At 40.0% G+C, this 21,125-nt stretch overlaps 2 protein-coding genes across 5 annotated transcripts in view; one reads left to right on the forward strand and one right to left on the reverse strand.

The window, feature by feature from the left end:
- Positions 1-8,441, reverse strand: part of CCPG1 (cell cycle progression 1) — a 42,915-nt gene extending 34,474 nt beyond the window's left edge. For 2 of the 4 annotated variants that reach the window (XM_023729648.1, XM_023729645.1), the window contains exons 1-2: positions 8,317-8,441; positions 7,646-7,783 (exon numbers count right to left, since the gene is read on the reverse strand). The gene's annotated coding sequence lies outside the window, so the exon portion shown is untranslated. Of the gene's footprint in view, positions 1-5,860; positions 7,996-8,316 lie in introns of those variants that run through there. The other 2 variants (XM_023729647.1, XM_023729646.1) reach the window with 2 other exon arrangements.
- Positions 8,442-8,671: 230 nt separating this feature from the next.
- Positions 8,672-19,263, forward strand: PIERCE2 (piercer of microtubule wall 2). Its single transcript, XM_012555020.2, has 2 exons — positions 8,672-8,889; positions 18,825-19,263. The coding sequence occupies exons 1-2, from the start codon at positions 8,872-8,874 to the stop codon at positions 19,170-19,172; spliced, it is 366 nt and encodes a 121-aa protein (XP_012410474.1). The 5' UTR covers positions 8,672-8,871; the 3' UTR covers positions 19,173-19,263.
- Positions 19,264-21,125: the final 1,862 nt, after the last annotated feature.

The raw sequence follows: 21,125 nt of genomic DNA on the forward strand, positions 1-21,125 counted from the left end.
GCATGGTCCCCAGACCCCCCATCCCTGCTACTCTTGTCTCTCAAAGTGTTTGATTGTATTCAGGAAACTTCTTAGCTTTCGTTTAGTCCAGTTGTGCTGGCCTCCCCTGTAGTGTGTGCTGTCCTTCCCTTCACCTAAAATGATTCTTATCTACTATCTAGTTAGTAAAGAACCCTCACCCTCCCCCATTCTGTTTTTATCTACAGTAGAAGATACGGAAACATTTACTCAGATTAAGGATAAAGAATCAGAAATAATAATGAGCTCTGGGTCTAATTTCAGGTCTAGCCCCACCCTAAACTTGCCTCTGTTTATTGCAAAGGCAATCAAAAGCATTGGTGGTGGTGGTGGTGGGGTCTTTCTTAGTATCAGGAGTAGTTTTGCTGCAAATCTGATTAAATGTACCTGAGATATATCCTTCCAAACATTTTATATAAGCATTGGGGTGGAAGAGTTTTTCTACCTTACTTTTTCCATTTAACAGTAAAATATTTTAGAAACTATTCAAAAATATGACTTTTAATGACTCCTATAACACATCATTTTATTTACCATAGTTTATTTATTTCCCTACTGATAGATGTTTAGGTTGCTGCTGAGTTTTTATCAATTAAAAATGACACAAGAAAAAAAATCATCTAGGACAGTTAATATGTTCTACTGTCACTATGCTTAATGGCAATTTGGCACAAATTCATAGTTTACAGAAGTGTTTTGATATACCAAACACTTCTGGAGTTAAATAGTGAGAGATATGCCTCCTTCAGGAAAGGGTCTTCAATTCTGTTCATTGCAGGAGGGAAGATCTTCCACTGTATTGCTTTCTCTTTTCCAAACAGACTTTAGGTAAAAAATCAGCCTGGATTTCTTAAATCCTCTACAATGGCTCCAATGTCAATATTATTCCAGTCCCCCAAACCTGGCAATAAATAAACCCAGTTCAGGTCTGAGGAGCCCTGGTGGTAAAACAGTTAAGCACTCATTCAACTGCTAATCGAAATGTTGGTGGTTTGAACCCACCCAGTGGTTCCTTGAAAAAAAACACCTGGCAACTGGCTCCAGTCAAGACTACAACCTAGAAAACCCTACAGGGAGGTCTACTCAGCTCTATGGGGTTGTTATGCATCAAAACTGACTCACCGGGCACCCAACCAGAACAGTACCTACCAGGCCTCTGTGCTGTCAGGGGAACAATTACTACCTTGTGGAAGCTGATTCCAGACCTTACTGGCCAGAATGGACAATCCGAAAAAGACTACAGGTTCTTGCAGTGCTTTAACTGGTACTAAATCTTGTAGCACATTTTCCATCAAACAAGAGTCCAAATCAAGTAGTTTTCCAAACAGCAGGAAGGGACAAAAGTTTTGACAGACAATTCTGAATCTGGAACAAAGTGCTGGCTGCCATTACGGATGCTCAAAGCACAGCACAAAAGCATCCTATCGTTGGTGTGGAAGGTAGATAGGATGAAACAGATACACAAAGATGAGAATCACTTTCATATAAAATGCCTTTAAATAAAAAAAAAAGCAAATTTCATTGTTCCCCCTCTCCTGCCTCCCAAGAAAAAAATAATCAGATTTTTGCCAAGCTGCATCATTTGGGAATCACAGGCTCCACTAAACTGCCTGAGTTTGACGTTTCAAGACTTTCAGAATGTCATCTCTTGTTCACCTCTTGAGAGATGAGCACTATTAATATAAGGCTTCATTAAGAACACCCGGGTAAAAACATGGCTCAAAGACTTAAATATACAAAATGAAACCACAAAAAGACTTAAAGAAAATGGAAAATAGTTTCATAATCCTGGAGCAAACACCTTTCTAAGGTTTCAATAAAACCCAGAAATCAAAAAAGAAAAGGTGACAGATTTTACTATACAAAAATCATAAACTTCTGTTTGCTAAAATCACTATAAATAAATATAAAGACATACTGGGAAAAATCTGTGACATACACGACAGAGTAAATTTGCATAACATTTCAAGTGCACCAAAAAACCAATAAGAAAAAGGTTAAAATTTTCAATAAAAATTTTAGCAAAGAACATGAGCAGACACTCTACAGAAGACATAAAAATGGCTTGTAAACATATGAAAAGACGCTCAACTATACAACCAAAGATACACAAAGAGAAAGAAGATTATTTTATGTCTAACAGGTTAACCAAGATTAAAAAGGTTAGAAGGTTAGAAGAAAAAAAACACCAAACCCACTGCCGTCAAGTCGAACACAGACTCATCGCGACACAAGAGGACAGAACAGAATGACCCCACAGGGTTTCCAAGGCTGTGAATCTTTACGAAAGCAGAGTGCCACATCTTTCTCCCAAGGAGCAGCTGGTGGGTTTGAACCATTGAACTTTCTGTGAGCAGCCAAGTGCTTTAACCACTGCACCACCAGGGCTCCTTCGGAAGGCTAGAGAAGATATGAGAACAGGCACTGTAAACAGTGGAAATGTACAGTTATTATCCTTTTAAGGTAATTTTGCAATAACTATCCAAATGTTACAGGCAGATACCCTGTTACCTACCGATTCCATTTCAAGGAACTTATATGAAAGGAACACTCGCGAGAGTATGAAAATAAATACACGTACCATAAGAAGGGTTGATGTAGCGGTTTTTATACCTTAAAACACGAAAGCAAAATGTTCATCAACAGTGAATTTATTAAAATTATGAATACCAATAAAAACCCTGTGGATTACAACTGTGTGATCCTCAACCAATCACCGGGATGGGACAGGACATGCGGAAGGCACAGGACGGGGCAGCGTTTCGTTCCGCTGTGCCAGGGTCAAGGGCCTCACTGGCCGCTAACAACGACATAATTACGAAAGCCATAAGAAAATAAAGTAGATCGATATGTCCTGACATGGAAAAACATCAATAATATACTGTATGAAGTGAAAAAGGTAGGTAAGAAAATATGAATAAAACCTATTTATATTAATCTAAGGGCAATGTATTACAATTTTTTAAAGTATCTTTAAAATAAAAGAAACAAAATTACATGTAATGTGTTCATTCATTTTCAGTAAGCATTTATTTTATAATCAGTAGGAAAAAAAAACTTTTTTTAAATGAAAAGATAAGACCCAATTGTAAGTACTGTACATGACAAATATGAATCAAAGTTTCTTCAAGACAAGCTGAAGGAGTTAGGGGAGTCACATCAAAATGTTTACTATCTGGTTGATCAGAAGCTTACTGTGGGAAACTGATCTAGAGAAATGACTGCATAACTGGTGTTTTTTTGTCTTATTTTGTTATTTACGTATTTATTTAACCTGGGCTTGTGATGAGTTTCTGAGTCCACAACGCAGCAATTATGGCATCAAGATGTGGGCGCTACAGCTGTCCTGCAGACTTTGTTCTGGGCATGTAACATCGTGAAAATGGATGCAAAGATAACCCATCCACAACAAACAGGTTCCCCTAGTCCTAAAGCAGCGGACTTTTATTTGAAACACCGAAATCTATCACTGAAGACAGATAACTACCTTTTAAACATCTGGAACAGGATGAGTAATCTCATTATACCTGGCCCAGAAAGAGGCCCAACAATACGGTTAGGTGCAGCAGGTAACTTTCTGATCTAGAAAAGAAATTCTGCAAGAGAAGTGAGTCAATACACAATTACTCCACACGTTTTCTTCTATGATGTAACATCCCTCAAATTGGGAAACACACGCAGCTACCGCCTATTTGAAGAGAAAAGAATCCACACCTTTGATAAAAAGTTTGAAATAAAGCAATAATATGAATTCAGAACAACGAAATTACCTGTTAGTATGGAAATAATCCTTTTATCGGGTACTCTCATTCTGAGAAAAATCCTGATTTTCCAGGATTATTATACCCTCACTTTTAAAATGTCTGAAGGAGCCAACAGGTTATATAAGCTTGACTAGGCTACCTACTGCCCTTCTGGGGCACAGTAAGCCCTGGTGCTCCAGCCTCTTTTACCCCTTCATAGAAAAATTAAGTAAAACCACTGGGATTCTGGCTCTTTGTTTTCTTCTATTCTCAAACGTTAAAAAATAAGAAATAATTTGTTTTTACTTAATGAAAGATACATATTCATTATATATTTTTTGTTTACTTTAAGCATCCTTCTCACAAAAGGATAACTGGCCCTAATTTCCTTACAGCTGTCCTCTACTTCTCGTTTGGGAAAGCAAGATGGAAAGCAAACACAAAGATTTCATACATTTTCATACTGTTTTCCATTTGTTAAAATTTGCATGCCTTATTAAAGAATAGAAAATTAAATATACATCCACTGTTACTTTCCAGTATTAATACTATATAAAAAATGTCAGTAAAATTGTTCTTTGAAGTATTAACTAATTATATACGCACAGTCACTACCAACCCATAACACATGATTTATCTCTTTGCCTTTTACTTTCACTTACCTATACCTACTCTGATAAAGTCCTCAGAACTTATTAACAAGTTTCTAAAAAAATTTTTTACTTCTATGTTCTATATGTCAACCTAACTTCAAGTTAAACTCAAGGCTGACTTCCCCAGAAGATGGCATCTAACCTCCAATAAGCTATCTCCATGGCTCACAGAGATCTAGTGGTGCAGCAGTTAAGCTCTCGGCTGCTAACAGAAAGGGCACCGGTTTGAGACCACCAGCTGCTCTGCGGGAGAAAGATGTGCAGTCTGCGTTGCTAAAGATTACAGCCTTGGAGACCCTATGGGGCAGTTCTACCCTGGCCTACTGGGTCACTGTGAGTTGGCATCAACTCTACAACAACAGCTTTGGTTTTGGTTACGGCTCACCAACCAATGCTTACACATGCTATGTTATCTCTCAGAGGACCCAGATTCGCATTCAGTGTAGTGTCACTGTTCATGAAATCAACTTGAAAGTCCCATTTAAAACATTAGAAACAGTATCCACTTTCTACTGCTAAACTGGAGCCCTGGTGGCACAGTAGTTAAAAGCTAAGGCTGCTGATTTTCAGATGTGAGACTAAAACAATTCAAAAGCAAAATTAAAAGCCCAACCATTAAAGCACATGCACTTTCAGGACGCTTCATGCAGCAGTGAGCAAAGTCACAGTCAGGAAGGGCAGATCTTCCAACCAGACAAAGCCGGCAAGCTGCACCAACAAATCAAATGAAGCCTTCCATTTACCTTTTTTTTCCATCCAAGTGACCAGTCAAAAACTATACATCACATCAAGTCACCACACTTTAAACTTATAATGCTTTATGTAAATGTTACTTATATAGGCCAACAATACTTGACATGGGTAAATCACTCTGCCACTCACAAAGTGATTTCCTCTTCATACCTGATTTGCTCTTCACAAACACCCCATGAAGTCAACTGGCTGTTATTTCCAGTTTGTAAATGGAAACAGAGGTTCACAACATATCTTCTGACTCTTAATCCAATGCTCCTTCTACATTTCATCATGCTAGTAATATGAACTGCAAGTAAGGTTTTAGGAAAAGAACAGTGATTTATGGACAAGTACTAAAGAAAAATTAAAACTGTGACTCCTTAATTTTTAATACTTCCTCAGAAACCACTATAGGCCCTGGAACAGCCTTCCTCACACTAAATGCCCCTAAAACAAGCTAGCAAACAAACAAAAAACACCCCTGGGTTTAACACTTAGTTACTGTCCTTCCCACAGTGCAGGCCTAAATTTCATCTCAGAACTCAAAAGCGATGACTTGGTCAAGTTAATCTGGTACAATACATTGGGCATGAACTTTGAAACAGACTAGCAATAATTTTTAAGTTTTAATCTAGTCAAAACTGCAGAACTGCCAGGAAGAAAATTTTTGAAAATGTTTAACAGTTACTTAGAATATGGCAACGTCCTCACCTTAAACAAACACAGTTCAGACTCCAAGAGTTCTGCACTGTTAGATGAGTCTGCATTCTCTGTTTTGAAATACCCTGGGCTTAAGAGGCCTTGCCACCATGTCCACACTCTTTACATGTTCAGAAAACACTGCTTCTGTGATTTCAGCAGTTGGTCACTACCTCATTTTTTAAAATTACACAACCTAGACAACCACACTGTGGAATCAACTGGTAAATCAGGTATGTTACCCAATTACCAATGTCTCCTATGCCCTGTAAAATGGACTTAAAACATAATAACATACTGAGCCAACAGAGAACATAAGTATTAAAAAAAGTGAAAAATACTGAAAGAGCTTGGAATTTGGGGAGAGAAGTGAAGCTTCAAAGAAGACAACCTAAGAAAATGAAGTCTGAACTCTGTAGCCAGGGGGGTGAGGGGGTGGAGGGTTCAGAGTAAATATTTAAGAGTTAAGGGACACTAGGAGTTGAGGTAAACACCGATTTTTTAAGACTGATAATGGGAAAAATGCATTGAGTATTTCTATGGAAGAACAATGTGGCCCTTTATGACAGAAAATAAAACGTGGGGTAAGTAATGAATTAATGTTATTTATTTATCCATATCCAAACATATCCACAGAAGAAAACAAATACAACTGAAAACATGACATAGAAAACATAGCACTCCAAGTGATTCAATGTAAACAAGCTTATAAATGCCTTCTATTTTGTAATAGCTGTTTAACAACTTCTTTATTCCCACTGGTAAATGCTTACAAATAATAAGAAACTCTGCTATACCTAGGTCTCTTCAATAGGTTAACATGACCCATCCTTTGTCACCTGATGGATTACAGGATTAATCCAGACTGTACTGCCTTAAATGAAGAAAAACTAAACACTTTGGTCTTTGATTTTACTTTATAAGGCAAGAAGAAAAGAGATCAAAAGATGATGTGCCCGAATTAGTCATATCTGTTTTTTTCTTTCTGTGTAACTAATTCATCTCTTGTACCTTCTCTCCAAACTGACATTTAAATTTGTCAAGCACCAGGGCCTCTACCTATATGCTTTTGCTGTTGCTTTTTTTTTGCTTAATTGCTTTTTAAAATAATGTTTAAAGAGGTCTGCATCCGTTTTTTAAAAGTAAGCTTTTTTTTCCCTAATTAACAAAAGAAAAATGTACAAAATTTGGAAAATACAGAAACGAATAAAGAAAAAAATCGTTTGTAGTTTTACCATCTAGACAATCAATTTTATAACTGTGACTATCCTTTCAATCTTATTTCTAATTGACAGATAACTGTACTCATTATTTTGAAGTTTCGTTTACAAAATTGAAATTACACTATTCTCTAACCTATTTCATTTGAAAATTAGCATTTCTAAGACCCTTAAATATTATTTAAGAACGATTTTTAATGTCTTCTTTGACTAAAATCCCATCCTTAGGGCAAAAGAGTTAAAAATTATGCATTGAAACCATACCCTGACTCTCGCCTTCCCTTCCTTTATGACCTATCTCAGTAAACAATAGTAAGCCACCCACACTAGCATCCGACGTGTAATAAATATCCCCAGAGAAACGTGGGGCCTAGTAAGATTCAAGACCTCAAGCCAAAAGGTATGATGCTCTAACAGATGCGGTTTCAAGCAGATGTGACCTTACCGGAGGAGGCAGCTCTCCTAAATTCCCAGTATTAATGCAGTTACCTATTCTACCTACAAAAAAGCCCTCTTCCGTTTTTTAATAAAGCTACAGTAAACAGCAGTGCAAAATATCACCTACTCAACAAAATACCTTAATTGGCTGAGTCTGTTAAAACTGGCGCTCGCAATCGCAGAGTCAGGTTCACCAGACGGAGATGAGCGCGTAGGGTGTACAAGGCACGACGTGCGACAGCTGCTACCGAGGGCGTCACGATCAACGAGGCCGATTCTAAAGGGCCGGTGAGCGGACAGGGGCAGAGAAGGACAGGTAATCAGCCTCCGCCTGGCGTATGAGCGGAAATCTCAGCTACATTATTCAAAATTTAATCTTCCTACTGCTGGCATCACGGGCCTCAACGTCACCAAGACAGAGCGGCACTGAGCGCCGGCAGGGTGACGCACCCAGCATCCTTCCACATGGACACCCACCCCTCAGCACCGAGAAGCCCCGGGTCTGCTCCGGAAGCAGGGTCCTCCCGACCCTCGCCCCTCATCCCCCGCGCACGGCTCGGGTCCGCACGCGGGAGCCAGAGGCTGCCGGACCCCCGGGCCGAGCGCCTAGGAGCGGCTCCGGCCGCGGGGCTGCGGACTCGCGCCCAAGGCCACCCGCGTGACCGCACACGACAGGCGCCAAGGGTCAACCGCCCGCCCAAGCAGCCCGCGCTGCGGAGACCCCGCGGCTGTCCCCCGAGGGCACCGACCAGGAGCCGCGACAGTCGGCCCCGAACCCTCTCCTGAGTTCCAAACCCGCCAGGGCAGTACCTGCGGGGCAGCGCCACCTCCGCCCGACTGCTGGCTGTCGCGGTGGCGGCGGGCACAGCTCCAAGCCCCCGTGACGCCTCATAAAAACAACAACCTGCCCTCGGGCGTCCGCAGCCGGGAGGCGGTGGCCGGCGGGGCCCCGCGGTGCATGCTGGGACTCGCAGTCCAGCCGGCGCCACACGACATGCCGGTGGCGGAAGGGAGAACTACGACTCCCAGAGAGCACCGCGGCCCGCCGCGGGGAGCGCGCAGGAAGCGGCGCGAGCGGCCGCGGTCCTCACAACATCCGGGCCCCGGCGCTGAAGGGCGCCGCGGCCGGTTGCTATGGAGACGGGCTACAACTGTCCTAAAGGATTCTCGGTTTCACCTCGGAGGACAGCTCCCTGGATTAGGCAGATTGGTTTACACGTATTGATCCGGACGACGGTTCACTTCTCTCTTGGCTACTTTCATCCGGTGCGGTAAAAAGACTGCGTCCCCTGCGCTCACCGGCCTCCTTGCCATCCGCTGCAGGAAAAAACTGCGTTTGCCGAAAAAACAAAGCAGCAAGCAAGAATGACCGAGTACGGCTTGGTGCGTCTGGGGAGAGGGCTGGATGTTTTTGCATGTTGGTATTCTTTGGGCCACCCCTACTCCCACCCACCCTTCTCCACCGCCGAAAAAACGCCTGTCTAAGCAGCTCCTGGGCGAGCCGGAATTGCCCCTTACCTGGGGATGGCCGCAACGTGAACCCCCAGCAAACTGTAACAGTGATGACTTTGAATTCTAAGGAAAACATCGTTAATTTTACATTTATTTACATTGTGCCTTGTTCAAAAAAGGACAGGAGCATGGTGCACTTACACTGTTAACAGAAGCAGTAGAAAGTTAAGGTTTAATTCTGTCCCCCAGTTATGGCAAAAAAAGATGACTAAGAAAGGGAAACATTAACAATGAAGGGAGTGGGCCTGAGCAGAAACTAAAGGGTGCCTCAAAATTACATCTTTTTTTTTTTTTTTTTTGCTTTGTCACTAGATTTTAACATCAACTGTGACACCACACCCCCCCCCAAAAAAAAGGAAACGAATTTTCATTGTATAATTACAGCATCTGCACAGAAATGAGCATTTGTATCGTTTCGATGGCTTTTCATTTGTCTTTTTAAGTGTGTGTGTGCTTATACTGAGGGACTTGGAAAAATCAAAGTGGACTGGCTTTCTCTAATTCTAAGAGGGCCTAAAAAATTAGTAATAATCTAATACTATCTATTTGTATAGATTTTTATACTTCTCAAGGCACTTTCATGGGCAAATTTTAAAAGATTTAATCTTTTAAAATGATTATAATTTTAATTAACCTTTTTATCCTTGAGTAATTAATAGCTGCTGACATGATACACTACATGCCAGAGAATTTAATTATTATTCTTTGTATTAGGCTATTTTGTTTTAATTGTTTCTAGTAATTGTTTTTGAACTCCACATTTTAAGACTATCCAGATTTGAAGACAGTGAAATTCAAATAAGAAAGCTGCGGCGAGGGCCTGAAGTAAAGTGAAAACAATGGGTAGGCGTCCCCGGGTAGCGCAAAACGTTGAGCGCTCCTCTACTCGCTGAAAGGTTGGCGGGTGGAACCCACTCAGAGGCCCCTTGGAAGACAGGCCTGGCCGTGTGCTTCCTAAAGGCCACAGCCTGGAAAGCCCTATGGAGCAGTTCTACTCTATACACACGGGGTCGCCATGAGTTGGAACTGACTCCATGGCAACTGAAACAAAAGCAATGGGTATTTTGTTTCTGAATTTATAAATATTTGTTAATCTTCTTGTAGATCTGAAAGACTTAAGTAGACACTTTTCCAGACTGTGTGACAAATTATGCTACAGATCTTATCAGTTCGTTTGTCTTATTACTGACCAGATTTGGTCTTCTGTATTACATTTGGAGCCAAAGCTGATCAGAATTTACAGCCAGTAGTAGAGGGTGATTTGATAAAACAGTCTTTAGTGACTGAAGGAGACAATATTAACAATAGTGTTAATGAATTCCCGTACCCACCACTCCCTACCCCTCCCATGCCCTTCCTCCCTAGTTGCCCTGGGCAACCTGGCCAGGTGCCCATGAAGTAAATTAGGGTGGTACTTTGTCCCACAAGTACAGGGCAGCCATCTCCCACCAAAGATGCCTTCCCCTGCTCTGGGGAAACCTATATATGTTGAGAAAAACAGACCTGCTGAGATACCATCAAGTCGTAGGATTCTGGTGACTTCCTATTATCCAATGTCCCTGGTTTTGATATTTAGAACAAATCAATAAACAGTGTCAAAGAATAAACAGCAAGATCTGATGAGTATATGACTGATCTGAGACTCAGAAAACCAGAGTTCTACTTCAAGCTTTGCCAGCTTCCTTGCAGGGTTCTGAGTATTAAATGAGTAATATAGTAATCCATAGTATACTAATGTAAAGTGTTATTAACCCGGAAGTTTCAGAAGCAAATTCTGAAGATCATACATGCGTTGAAGTGAACCTGCAAAAAGAGAATGATAAAAATTGTTTCCATTTATATAGCAATTTATCGTTTGCATCCAGTTCTCTCATTTTATCCTCACAACCACAGGAATTAGGGCAGATACTTTAGCAGTTTTACAGATGATATACAGGCACAGGTGAAATGAACAAAAGGACTGGAACCTAGCTCAAGGTTTCTGCCTTCTGCTGCTGCTTCAAAACTGTTCAAAATCATTCAGATCTGAGCAAAGGAAAGATAAAGTGGACTAAATACTTCACATGTGCAAATTCGATAATCTAGATTTCAACACAAAATGGTTTAGTTTATTCCAAAACTTTAACTTTGCTGTGACATTTATTAGAATCACCCAGGAATTCAGGGTGAGTTTAACGGTGCTAGAGAGAAACTAGCTAATCTGAGCCGAATTTGAAACTCAAAGAGGCTTTGTCCTCACTTGGCATGACCCAAGAGCTCTGTAAACATTCTCATCTCCGTTTCGGAGCTGAAGCAGAGAGATGTGCTTCTTCTTGTTAGCTGCCATCTGGTGGGTGCTCACTCACGGCAACCGCCTGTGTGCAGAGGAGAACTGCTCCGCAGGGTTTTCAAGGCTGTGACCTTTCGGAAGCAGATCGCCAGGCATGTCTTCCCAGGTGCCGCTGGGTGGGTTCAAACCACCAACCTTTCAGCTAGTAGTAGACAGATTTAGGATATTCTTAAGGGGCTCAGCCTCATGAATATCAACTATCTACTGTAGAGTTTTGAGAGAAAAAGAATAGAACTTTAAAGTCTATAAGCAATCTTCTACTTAATTCAACCTAAAAAAAGTCACAGTGACAGTACCCTGCCAACCACTATTAAGTTATTTAGATATAATAATTTCTGATCTAGAAGGGACTAAGATCAGATCTTAACTAGTCTAGAGGCTGCCAAGTTTTGGTTTTTTTTTAAACCAACGAAGTTATTTTTTGCCTTCATGGACACCACAGAGTACATTTATCAAGGGCCTTATCACAAGTAAATATACATTTTTCACTATGCCTTTAGAATAATTAAAAATCACTTACAGTGTCCTGTTGCTACATTTGGAGACCCGTGATATTTGAGTCCTCAAATCAGGAAACAGTCATGTACTCTATCTCCTTTGTCTTATAGGCAAGGAGCTTAAATCCTTGTAAAATGATTTTGTCAATGCCACACAGTTATTATTAGTGCCAACACTAGAATCCAGAACTGGCAACACCTAGTTTGTGCTTTTTGTAACTCTTACAGCAGGAGGTAGACAAATAAAAGCAAGTTTCCCAATTAGTCTGCTTGACATACTCTTGTATAATCCATGCAGCTGTCATTATTACTCAGCCCTACAGCACTCCCCAACTCCTCAGCCCCTCTCCCAAAGGCCTCTACCTCGTGCCCAGAGTTTCATGCCAAGCATGTATGTAGCCTTGTACTCCCAGTGTGATCCAGGGACCAGCAGCCTGAGCATGGGGCCTTACCCCAGACTTGCTGAGTCAGAAATCTACATTTTAACAAGATTCCTGGGTGATTCGTATGCACATGAAAGTCTGAGAAGCACTGCCCTAGAGAACTACCCTACTTTGGAGAAGGGCCATCTAGTTTCAGACAATATCTCAGTGTTATTAGTAGGTAGTAAGGAACCGCCAGGAGCCCCACTGGCTCAGTGGTTAAGCACTGGGTTGCTAACCAAAAGGTCAGTGGTTTGAATCCACCAGCTGCTTTGCAAAAGAAAGATGTGGTGGTCTGCTTCCATAAAGATTACAGCCTTGGAAACCCTATGGGGCAGTTCCTACCCTGTCCTATAGGGTTGCTATGAGTCGGAATTGACTCAGTGGCACTGGGTTTGGTTTGGTTTTTAAGGAACTACCAAGATTTTGTTTCTGATTAGCAAGGTCAAGGGAATGAAGTCACTGTGTGGGCCTTGAAGGTGGCTGGCTCAGTGACACGTGGAGGTTCCAACTAGATATTCATGACATTATCAGCCTCATTCCCAAGAACTCACCAATAAAATTCCCCAAAATGCGATTTATTTTCTGAAGCAAAAGTTAAAGGCTCTCAGCTCAAGATACCAAGACAATAAAACAACACCTGAACACTTCAAACCTTTGTAAATTACCACGTCAGTTTGTGAAGACATGGAGAGTAACCTACAAAGTGAAGTTGCTAGTTGCCATAGAGTGGGCTTCAACTCATGGTGACTTATGTACAGCAGAACAGGCCTGGTCCTGCACCATCTTCATAATCACTGGGCTGTTTGAGTCCACTGTTGCAGCTGTTGCGTCAGTCCATCTCAAGGAGGGTTTCCCTCGTTCCCACGGACACACTACTTAACCAAACATGATGTCCTTTTCTAGAGGCTGGTCTTTCCTGAGGATGTGTCCAAAGTAGGCAGACAAAGTCTCCCCATCTCCCCCTTGCTTCTAAGGAACATTCTGGTTGGATTTCTTCGAAGACTGATTTGTTCATTCTTTTGGCAGTCCATGGTATATTCAATATTCTTCACCAACACAACAGTTTGAATGTATCAATTCCTCTTCTGTCTTCCTTTTTCATTGTCCAACTTTCGCACGCATATGAGGCGACTCAAAAGACCATGGGTTGGGTCAGGTGCACCTTAGTCCTCAAAGTGACATCTTTAGTTTTTTAAAACAGTAAAGAGGTCTTTTGCAGCAGATTTGCCCAACGCAAACACGTTATTTGATTTCCTGACTGCTGCTTCATGGACGTTGATTGTTGATCTGAGTAGAATGACAACTTCAATTTCTTCTCCATTTATCATGATGTTGCTTATCGATCTAGTAGTGAGCATTTCCATCTTCTTCACGTTCAGGCATAATCCATACTGAAAGCCGTAGTGTTTGACCTTCATCAGTAAGTGTTTCAAGTCATCTTCAGTTTCAGCAAGCAAGACTGTGCCATCTGCATTTTGCTGGTTGTTAATGAGTCTTCTTCCAGTCCTGATGTAGCATTCTTTTTCATATAGTTTGTCTTCTCATTTGCTCAGGATACAGATTACTGCACACCTCTTCCAATTTTAAACCATGCAGTATCCCCTTGTTCTGTTTGAATGACTGCTTCTTGATCCATGTACAAGTTCTACGTAAGCTCAATTAAGTGTTCTGGAATTCGCATTCTTTGCAATGTTATACATTAATTTGTTATGATCCACACAGTCAAATGCCTTCCACAGAGAAGTTGATGAAACACAGATAAACATCTTGCATTTATTCTCTGCTTTTGGTCAACAACCATCTAACAGCAATGCTATCCCTTGTTCCATGTCCTTTTCTGAATCCAGCTTGAACTTCTGGCAGTTCCCTGTTGATATACAGCTACAGTCGCTTTTGAATTATCTTCAGCAGAATTTTGTTAGCATATGATATTATTCAATAAGTTCCACATTCCATTTGATCACCTTTCTTTGGAATGGGCAAGAATATGGATCTTTCCCAGTTGGTTGACCAGGTAGCTGTCTCCCAAATTTCTTGACACAGACGAGTAAGCACTTCTAGTGTTGCATCCATTTGTTGAGGCATCTCAATTGGTATTCTGTCAATTCCTGGAGCCTTGTTTTTCACCAGTGCCTTCAGTGCATCTTGAACTTCTTCCTTCGTACCTGCAGTTCTTGATCATACGCTACCTCCACCACTTGTCGGTCAGTTTGTTGTACAGTGGTGGCTTGTGTGTTGCTATGATGCTAGAAGCTATGCCACCGATATTTCAAATACCAGCAGAGTCACCCATGGTGGACAAGTTTCAGTGGAGCTTCTAGACTAAGACAGACTAGGAAGGAAGTCCTGATGATCTACTTTCCAAAAATTAGCCAATGAAAATCCTATGGATCACAACAGAAAATTGCCCAATATAGTGCTCAAAGATGAGCACCCCAGGTCGGGATGCACTCAAAATATGACTAGGGAAGAGCTGCCTTCTCAAAAGAGGGTCAACATTAGTGACGCAGATGGAGTAAACTTTATTTGCTGATGTGGCACGACTCAAAATGAAAAGAAACAGCAGCAACGTCATTAGTAATCAGAACGGAATGTACAAATTATGAATCAAAGAAAAATGGAGGTCATCAAAAATGAAAGGCAATGATTGAAGATCAATATCCTAGGTGTTAATGAGCTGAAACGAACTGGTATTAGCCGTTTTGAATCCTACAATCAGTGGTCTACTACTAGCCTGGAGAGAAAAAACTAAAACCAAACCAAACCCATTGTTGTCGAGTTGATTCCAACTCATAGTGACTCTGTAGGACACAGGAGAGCTGCCCCATAGGGTTTCCAAGGCTGTAAATCTTTACAAAAGCCGACTGCCACATCTTTCTCCCTCAGACTGGCTGGTGGGTTCGAACCGTTGATCTTTTGGTTAACAGCTGAATGCTTAACCACTGCTCTACCAGGGTCACTCACCTAGAGACTGGGGGGAATAAAAGACCAGCAATTTCATCTCTAGCACCTATATTTACAATACGGAAAGTTAAAATAGGAAAATATCTTTTTCCCCTTTTAGAAAAACAGTAGCAAAACAAGCATCCTTGGATTAGATTTTCAAAAAGCTATCAAATGATCCAAAAGATTTGTGAAACTTGTTTAAAGAAGCCCTTCTGAGAAGTTCCTTTGCCTTATGATTGTCATTAAAATAAGGCAAAACATGAGATCTTAGCATGCTATACTGTGAAACTGCCTCATTTTATAACCTTGATAAGTTTATAAATTTTATAAATTCCATGGAGTAAACAGATTGAATGGAAGAGATTTGAGAGGTCAAATAATTCAGCTCCCTGTTTTACTAACAGAAAATCGAGGCACAGAGAATCCAAGTGACTTACCCAAGTTCACATTCCTGGCAAATCTGGGGCCAGAACCTGAGTCTCCTAATTCTAATGCTCTTTCCACTAATTCATATTTTAAAGCCATGATTCACAGAAAACTACTTTCAGAAAGTTTGTTACGGACACCATCCAGGTCGAAGATTAATAGTTAACTGAAGAGTTGATTAAATGTGGTTTTATAGTCCTTTTAAAATAAAAAGCTGGCCTTTAAGAATGTTCTTATGGGGAAAACATTTTAACTTAGATTCATTTCACATCATAGCACCTTTTTGTTTCAAGAATATAACAGGACACAAGTACATTTAAGACACAGATATAAGGCAGTATATTACGTATATAATAATTCTTACCTATGTTTATGATTTTCCCAACAGAAATGCAAATGAAATTGAATTTACAAAAGATTAGCACGGCAAATCTTTCAGAAACAATTAAATGGTATAATAAAATCTCAAGGTGAGAGTTTATTAAACAAAAAGTCTACTTAGTAGCAGAACTTCAGGGAACCCTGTAGACTTGTAAATATTCTGAGATAATTAAACTAGGCCTGAGTTAGTATTTATCTCACACCAACAATGAGAAAGAAACTTACCTATTTAAGAAAAGAAACTGTTTTCAAGCACTTTATTTGTATATAACTAAAATAACATCCATCTAATCAGTAAAACTACTCATTGCATTGCATTGCATTGGGCAAATCTGTTGCAAAAGACCTCTTTAAAGTGTTAAAAAGCAAAGATGTCACTTTAAGGACTAAGGTGTGCCTGACCCAAGCCAGGGTGTTTTCAATACATGACGCGTTATATGCATGTGAAAGCTGGACAATGAATAAGGAAGACCAAAGAATTGATGCATCTGAATTATGGTGTTAGTGAAGAATACTGAATATACACCATGGACTGCCAGAAGAACAAACAAATCTGTCTTGGAAGAAGTACAGCCAGAATGCTCCGTAGAAACAAGGATAGCAAGACTTCATCTCACATACTTTGGACATGTTATCAGTAGGGGCCAGTCTCTGGAGAAGGACATCATGCTCGGTAGAGTGGAGGATCAGCGAAAAAGAGGAAGACCCTCAATCAGATGGATTGACACAGTGGCTGCAACAATGGGCTCAAACAACAATTGTGAGGATGGTGCAGGACCAGGCAGTGTTTCGTTCTGTTGTACATACGGTCGATATGAGTCGGAACCTGACAACAACCATCAGTGCAGATTTCTTTTTTATAAGTAATGCTGTGCATTATTTTCTTCCTACAATTAAGTTTATTAGGATAGATTTCAAAACTAAAATTTCAGGATTCAAAGTCATGAACATTTTTTAAGTTCTTGATGCATTTTATTAAATTTTTAAAAAGTGGTTATATTAATTTACCCAGCCACCATCAATGCAAAGTGCTTTTTCACTGCCAAATTATCATAATTAAAAAATAAATAAATAAACCTCTCTGGTTTTAGTTTACATTTTAAAACGTACTGTTACGTTTCTTTCCTAGATTTTACCTTTGAGAATAGTATTTTAATTACCTTTGCTTTATCAGAGTTGCAGTGTTTTGCTGATCATTTTTAATGTAGGAATCCTTTCTGATGATAAAGATAGTAATCTTTTGCTATTCTTTCTAAATAGTGTTTCCAGGCTATTGTTTATCTTTTAATTTTGATTAATGTATTTTCATGTATAGATACAATAGTTAAATACATCAATCCTTTCGTTTATAATTTCTTTTATCACTTTTGAATTTAGAATGTATACCTTTCTCAGGAGGTTAAAGTACCTTCCTCCTAGTTTCTAGTTTTCCTATCATGGGATTTTAAGTGAGTACTAATTCATCTGCAGTTTCTTTAAATAATATCTGAAAGTAAAGACCTACAGTTTTTAAACTAGCCAGCCAATTTTCCAATATTATTTATTAAGCTGGTTTGCTATGTGTTTGTCTTCTGTATAATAAAACATAGGTTGTAGACACTGATCATCACCATATTCCCAGCGTCTAACCACACCTGGCACATAGCAGGTGCTCAGTATTTGTTCAATGAATGAACGAATGATAAATAAGGTCTATTTCTGGGCTATGTAAGTCTCTTCCATTTAAAATCTTTCATCTTCATCACTGATGCTTGATTTTTTTGTAGATTTGATTTTACCCTCTAAGGATAAAGCGTGTTATATGCATGTGCTAGAAAGCATCCATAACTATGTTTTAATATCGTGATCCTTCTCTCTTCAAACAGCTAAACTTTCTACATAAACATAGATATATATTCTCCTACCCCCTCATTGCAGGAAATGGGACTGCCATCCCATCTACCCAGGTGGTTGTCCAGAAACCCAGCCTGGGAGTCAGCCTCGACTTGTCCCTCTTCCTCACCATCTACATGCAGTCAGCCACCACCAAGTCCTGTGAATTCTCCTCCAGAATGCTTCAAATCTGCCTCCTTCTCTCTATCTCCATGCTTCTCAGTCAGCTGTCGCGTGGGCTACAACAGCACCTTTCCACAGCCAAAGGCATGTTACTGCAAATTATATTTCATCGTGACAGTCCCTAAAACCTTCCAGTAGCTTTCCATTGCTTCTGTGAGAAGATCCAAATTTTTAACATCGTCAACAAGACCCCACAGGATCTGGCCCCTGCCCCTGGTCTCATCTCAAGCCACTTCACACTACCTTACTGGACTCAGGCCATGCTAACTTTGCTTTGTTGCCGTCTCTGTCTTCTTTGCCTTCCAGTCTTAGATTCAATGACACCACAGAGTGGCCGTCCCGAAGCCCCACACTAGGTGGTGGTGGTGGTGCTGGTGTGGTTGTTAGAACTCCCGTATGTCTTCATAAATATTTTGTAATTTTTCTTCATAGCACTTACCACAATTATATAGTTACCTGTGTAATTATTTGCTTAGAATTCAGCTATACTTCCTCTTGCAACTGCGTTCTTGCAGATTTTCCCTATGATTTACAAACGCTTTCACAGAGTCTCATAGTTTCGTTACTGGATGTTTAAAAAGCTATCTGATCCACAGTTGTGACTAGTTTGCACTGTGCAAATACGTATCATTTAATAGGATCCCCAAAGAGACCAGGGATCTCCGAAAAACGGGGATGGATGGATCTAAGTTTAATTCTGTTTCAGAACTTTATAACTGAGAATTATTTGATACCTTTATCTTTTAGGAGAAGAAAATTACATCAGCTTCAAATTCACACACAGAAGTAAAATCTGAACAACCGCCTCCTTGTGTGAATCCAGGCAACCCTGTGTTTTCATGTATGTTGGACCCAAAGACACTCCGTACAGCTACCTCGCTATCAAAACCTCAGATGATTATGTATAAAACCAAGTCAAGTGATTACGGTGAATTCTCACCTATACCACAGTTTCTTCCCTGCAGTTATTCTCCGAAGGAGCAAGTATTCTCAAGCCGTCTCAGAGCGACTGGGTTTTATCAAAACAACACTCTAAACACGGCACCTGACAGAACCAGAACCCTTGATTTTCCTAATTTTCAGCACACTCTGTAAACATATGTTCCTTCGTACATTTAAGAGAAAACATACTTAGAGAAAAATGAGTTTTAAATCTGAAACTAAAATACCTAAAATTTTGGAATATAAAAAGAGTTGGACCAATTAAAAACATCTTTAAGAAATAAAGCTTTTCAACTAATAACTGAATGACCTCTTTGATTTGAATGTTTTCCACAACGCTGACTTCTTAAATCAAAGTGTGTTCAAAATGGCGGAATAAACAGTGACAGGTGTTGCAGTGCATCCTGTGAGTCCCTGTACCCCAAAAGCTGCAAAAGGCTTTCGTGATCGCAACTGTCTACTGAGTATATTTATCAAGATGAGAAAACACAGGAGCTCTTAAAACATTTTTCTGAATTAAGAAAGATTCAGACTAATAATTTTCCACTTCTCTGTTATTTCAACTAATGGGTTAGAACTCAGGAAATGTTGGTTCCCACTGCTCGGCTGGTTGAACAGAAGAATTGTTATTCATTCATTCAGGAAATACTTCTTGAATACCTACTATATGCCAGGCACTATGCTATGCAGGTGGAACCCTGATGGCACAGTGGTTATGAGCTCAGCTGCTAACCAAAAGGTCAGCAGTTCAAATCCACCAGCTGCTCCTTGGAAACCCTATGGGGAAGTTCTACTCTGTCCTATAGAGTTGCTATGAGTCAGAATCAACTCGATGGCAATGGGTTTGGTTTTTTGTTTATGCTATGCAGACAGGGACACAGAAATAAAAGATAGCAGTTATTTATTGTTTCAGAGTCCCTGGGTGGTACAAACAGTTAATGTGTTCAGCTGCTAACCAAAGGTTAGAGGTTCTAGTCCACCCAGAGGCACCCTGGAAGAAAGACCTGGCAATCTACTTCTGAAAAATCAGTTCTACTCTGATACACATAGGGTGGCTATGAGCTATCAACTTGACAGCAACTGGGTGGTTTTTATTTATTGTTTCAGGGCAGCTTAGCGGGAGAGTCAGATTAGCCAATTAATAGTATGTGATAATTTATGTAATTTAAAGTATGCACAAGGTCTTTCAAATACAGAGAAAGAACTGCTCAAATTGAAATTGAGGAGATCAGGAGAAGAATCGTGAAGAAGATAAGACTGAATTAAAGGAAAGGTCATTACAGGCAGAAAAAAAATACATTCATAAAAATACAAAGAGAATGTGATATACTTTATTAAATGCAATTAACTTGATACATCTTGAATATAGTGGGTGATGGGTTACACACTTCTTCGAAGTCTGTGATTCTACTGTACACAGAGACTTATTTCACCTACTATCTGTCTAAATCATACATTCAGTTGAATCTGAATACCTTTACTTTATTGGAAAAAAAAAAAACCACTGTTCTTACTTTTCCCTGTGGTTTCAGGCTTAGCATATTCAGTTTGGTTAGAATAATTTTGTGAGTCACTATGGGGTCAGAAAAATTGGGTCTTCAAATTACAAACACTGGTTTGATGTGAGGAAACAGCTGAAACTCCACAGAGTCATCAAATTTTTCCAAATTCCCCAAAATTTGATATTGGGAAACAGCACAAGCAAGAAAGAAGATTAGTTCACTTCCTTCAAAACATCAGTGAGACGCTGCACAAGATTTCTGGGTGAATGATGCAACGAAATTGGAGTTTTCCAGCTTTTTCTCCCTACATAAACAATATAAACCATTCTCCCCCTTCACAGTAGGTGCCCAATCTGTGGCAAGTAAATTAAACTTCTTAACATGTAGAATCTTGACATCAACCTCAAATTCTAAGTCTAGACTAAACTACAAATTCCTTACTACGGCAGGTGATTTGGCCCATTTTTGACTTGTTAAAATTCTCAGATAGGATTAATCTCTCAGAATCAAACATGTTCTCTGGAATCTCATTATGTAGTCATTCATTCAGCCATTCATTTTAATAACTATTTATTCAACGCCTAGTCAAGTCCAATCACTAGCC

This window comes from Trichechus manatus, unplaced genomic scaffold (assembly GCF_000243295.1).
Source record: "Trichechus manatus latirostris isolate Lorelei unplaced genomic scaffold, TriManLat1.0 scaffold00030, whole genome shotgun sequence".
NCBI classification, from domain to species: domain Eukaryota; kingdom Metazoa; phylum Chordata; class Mammalia; order Sirenia; family Trichechidae; genus Trichechus; species Trichechus manatus.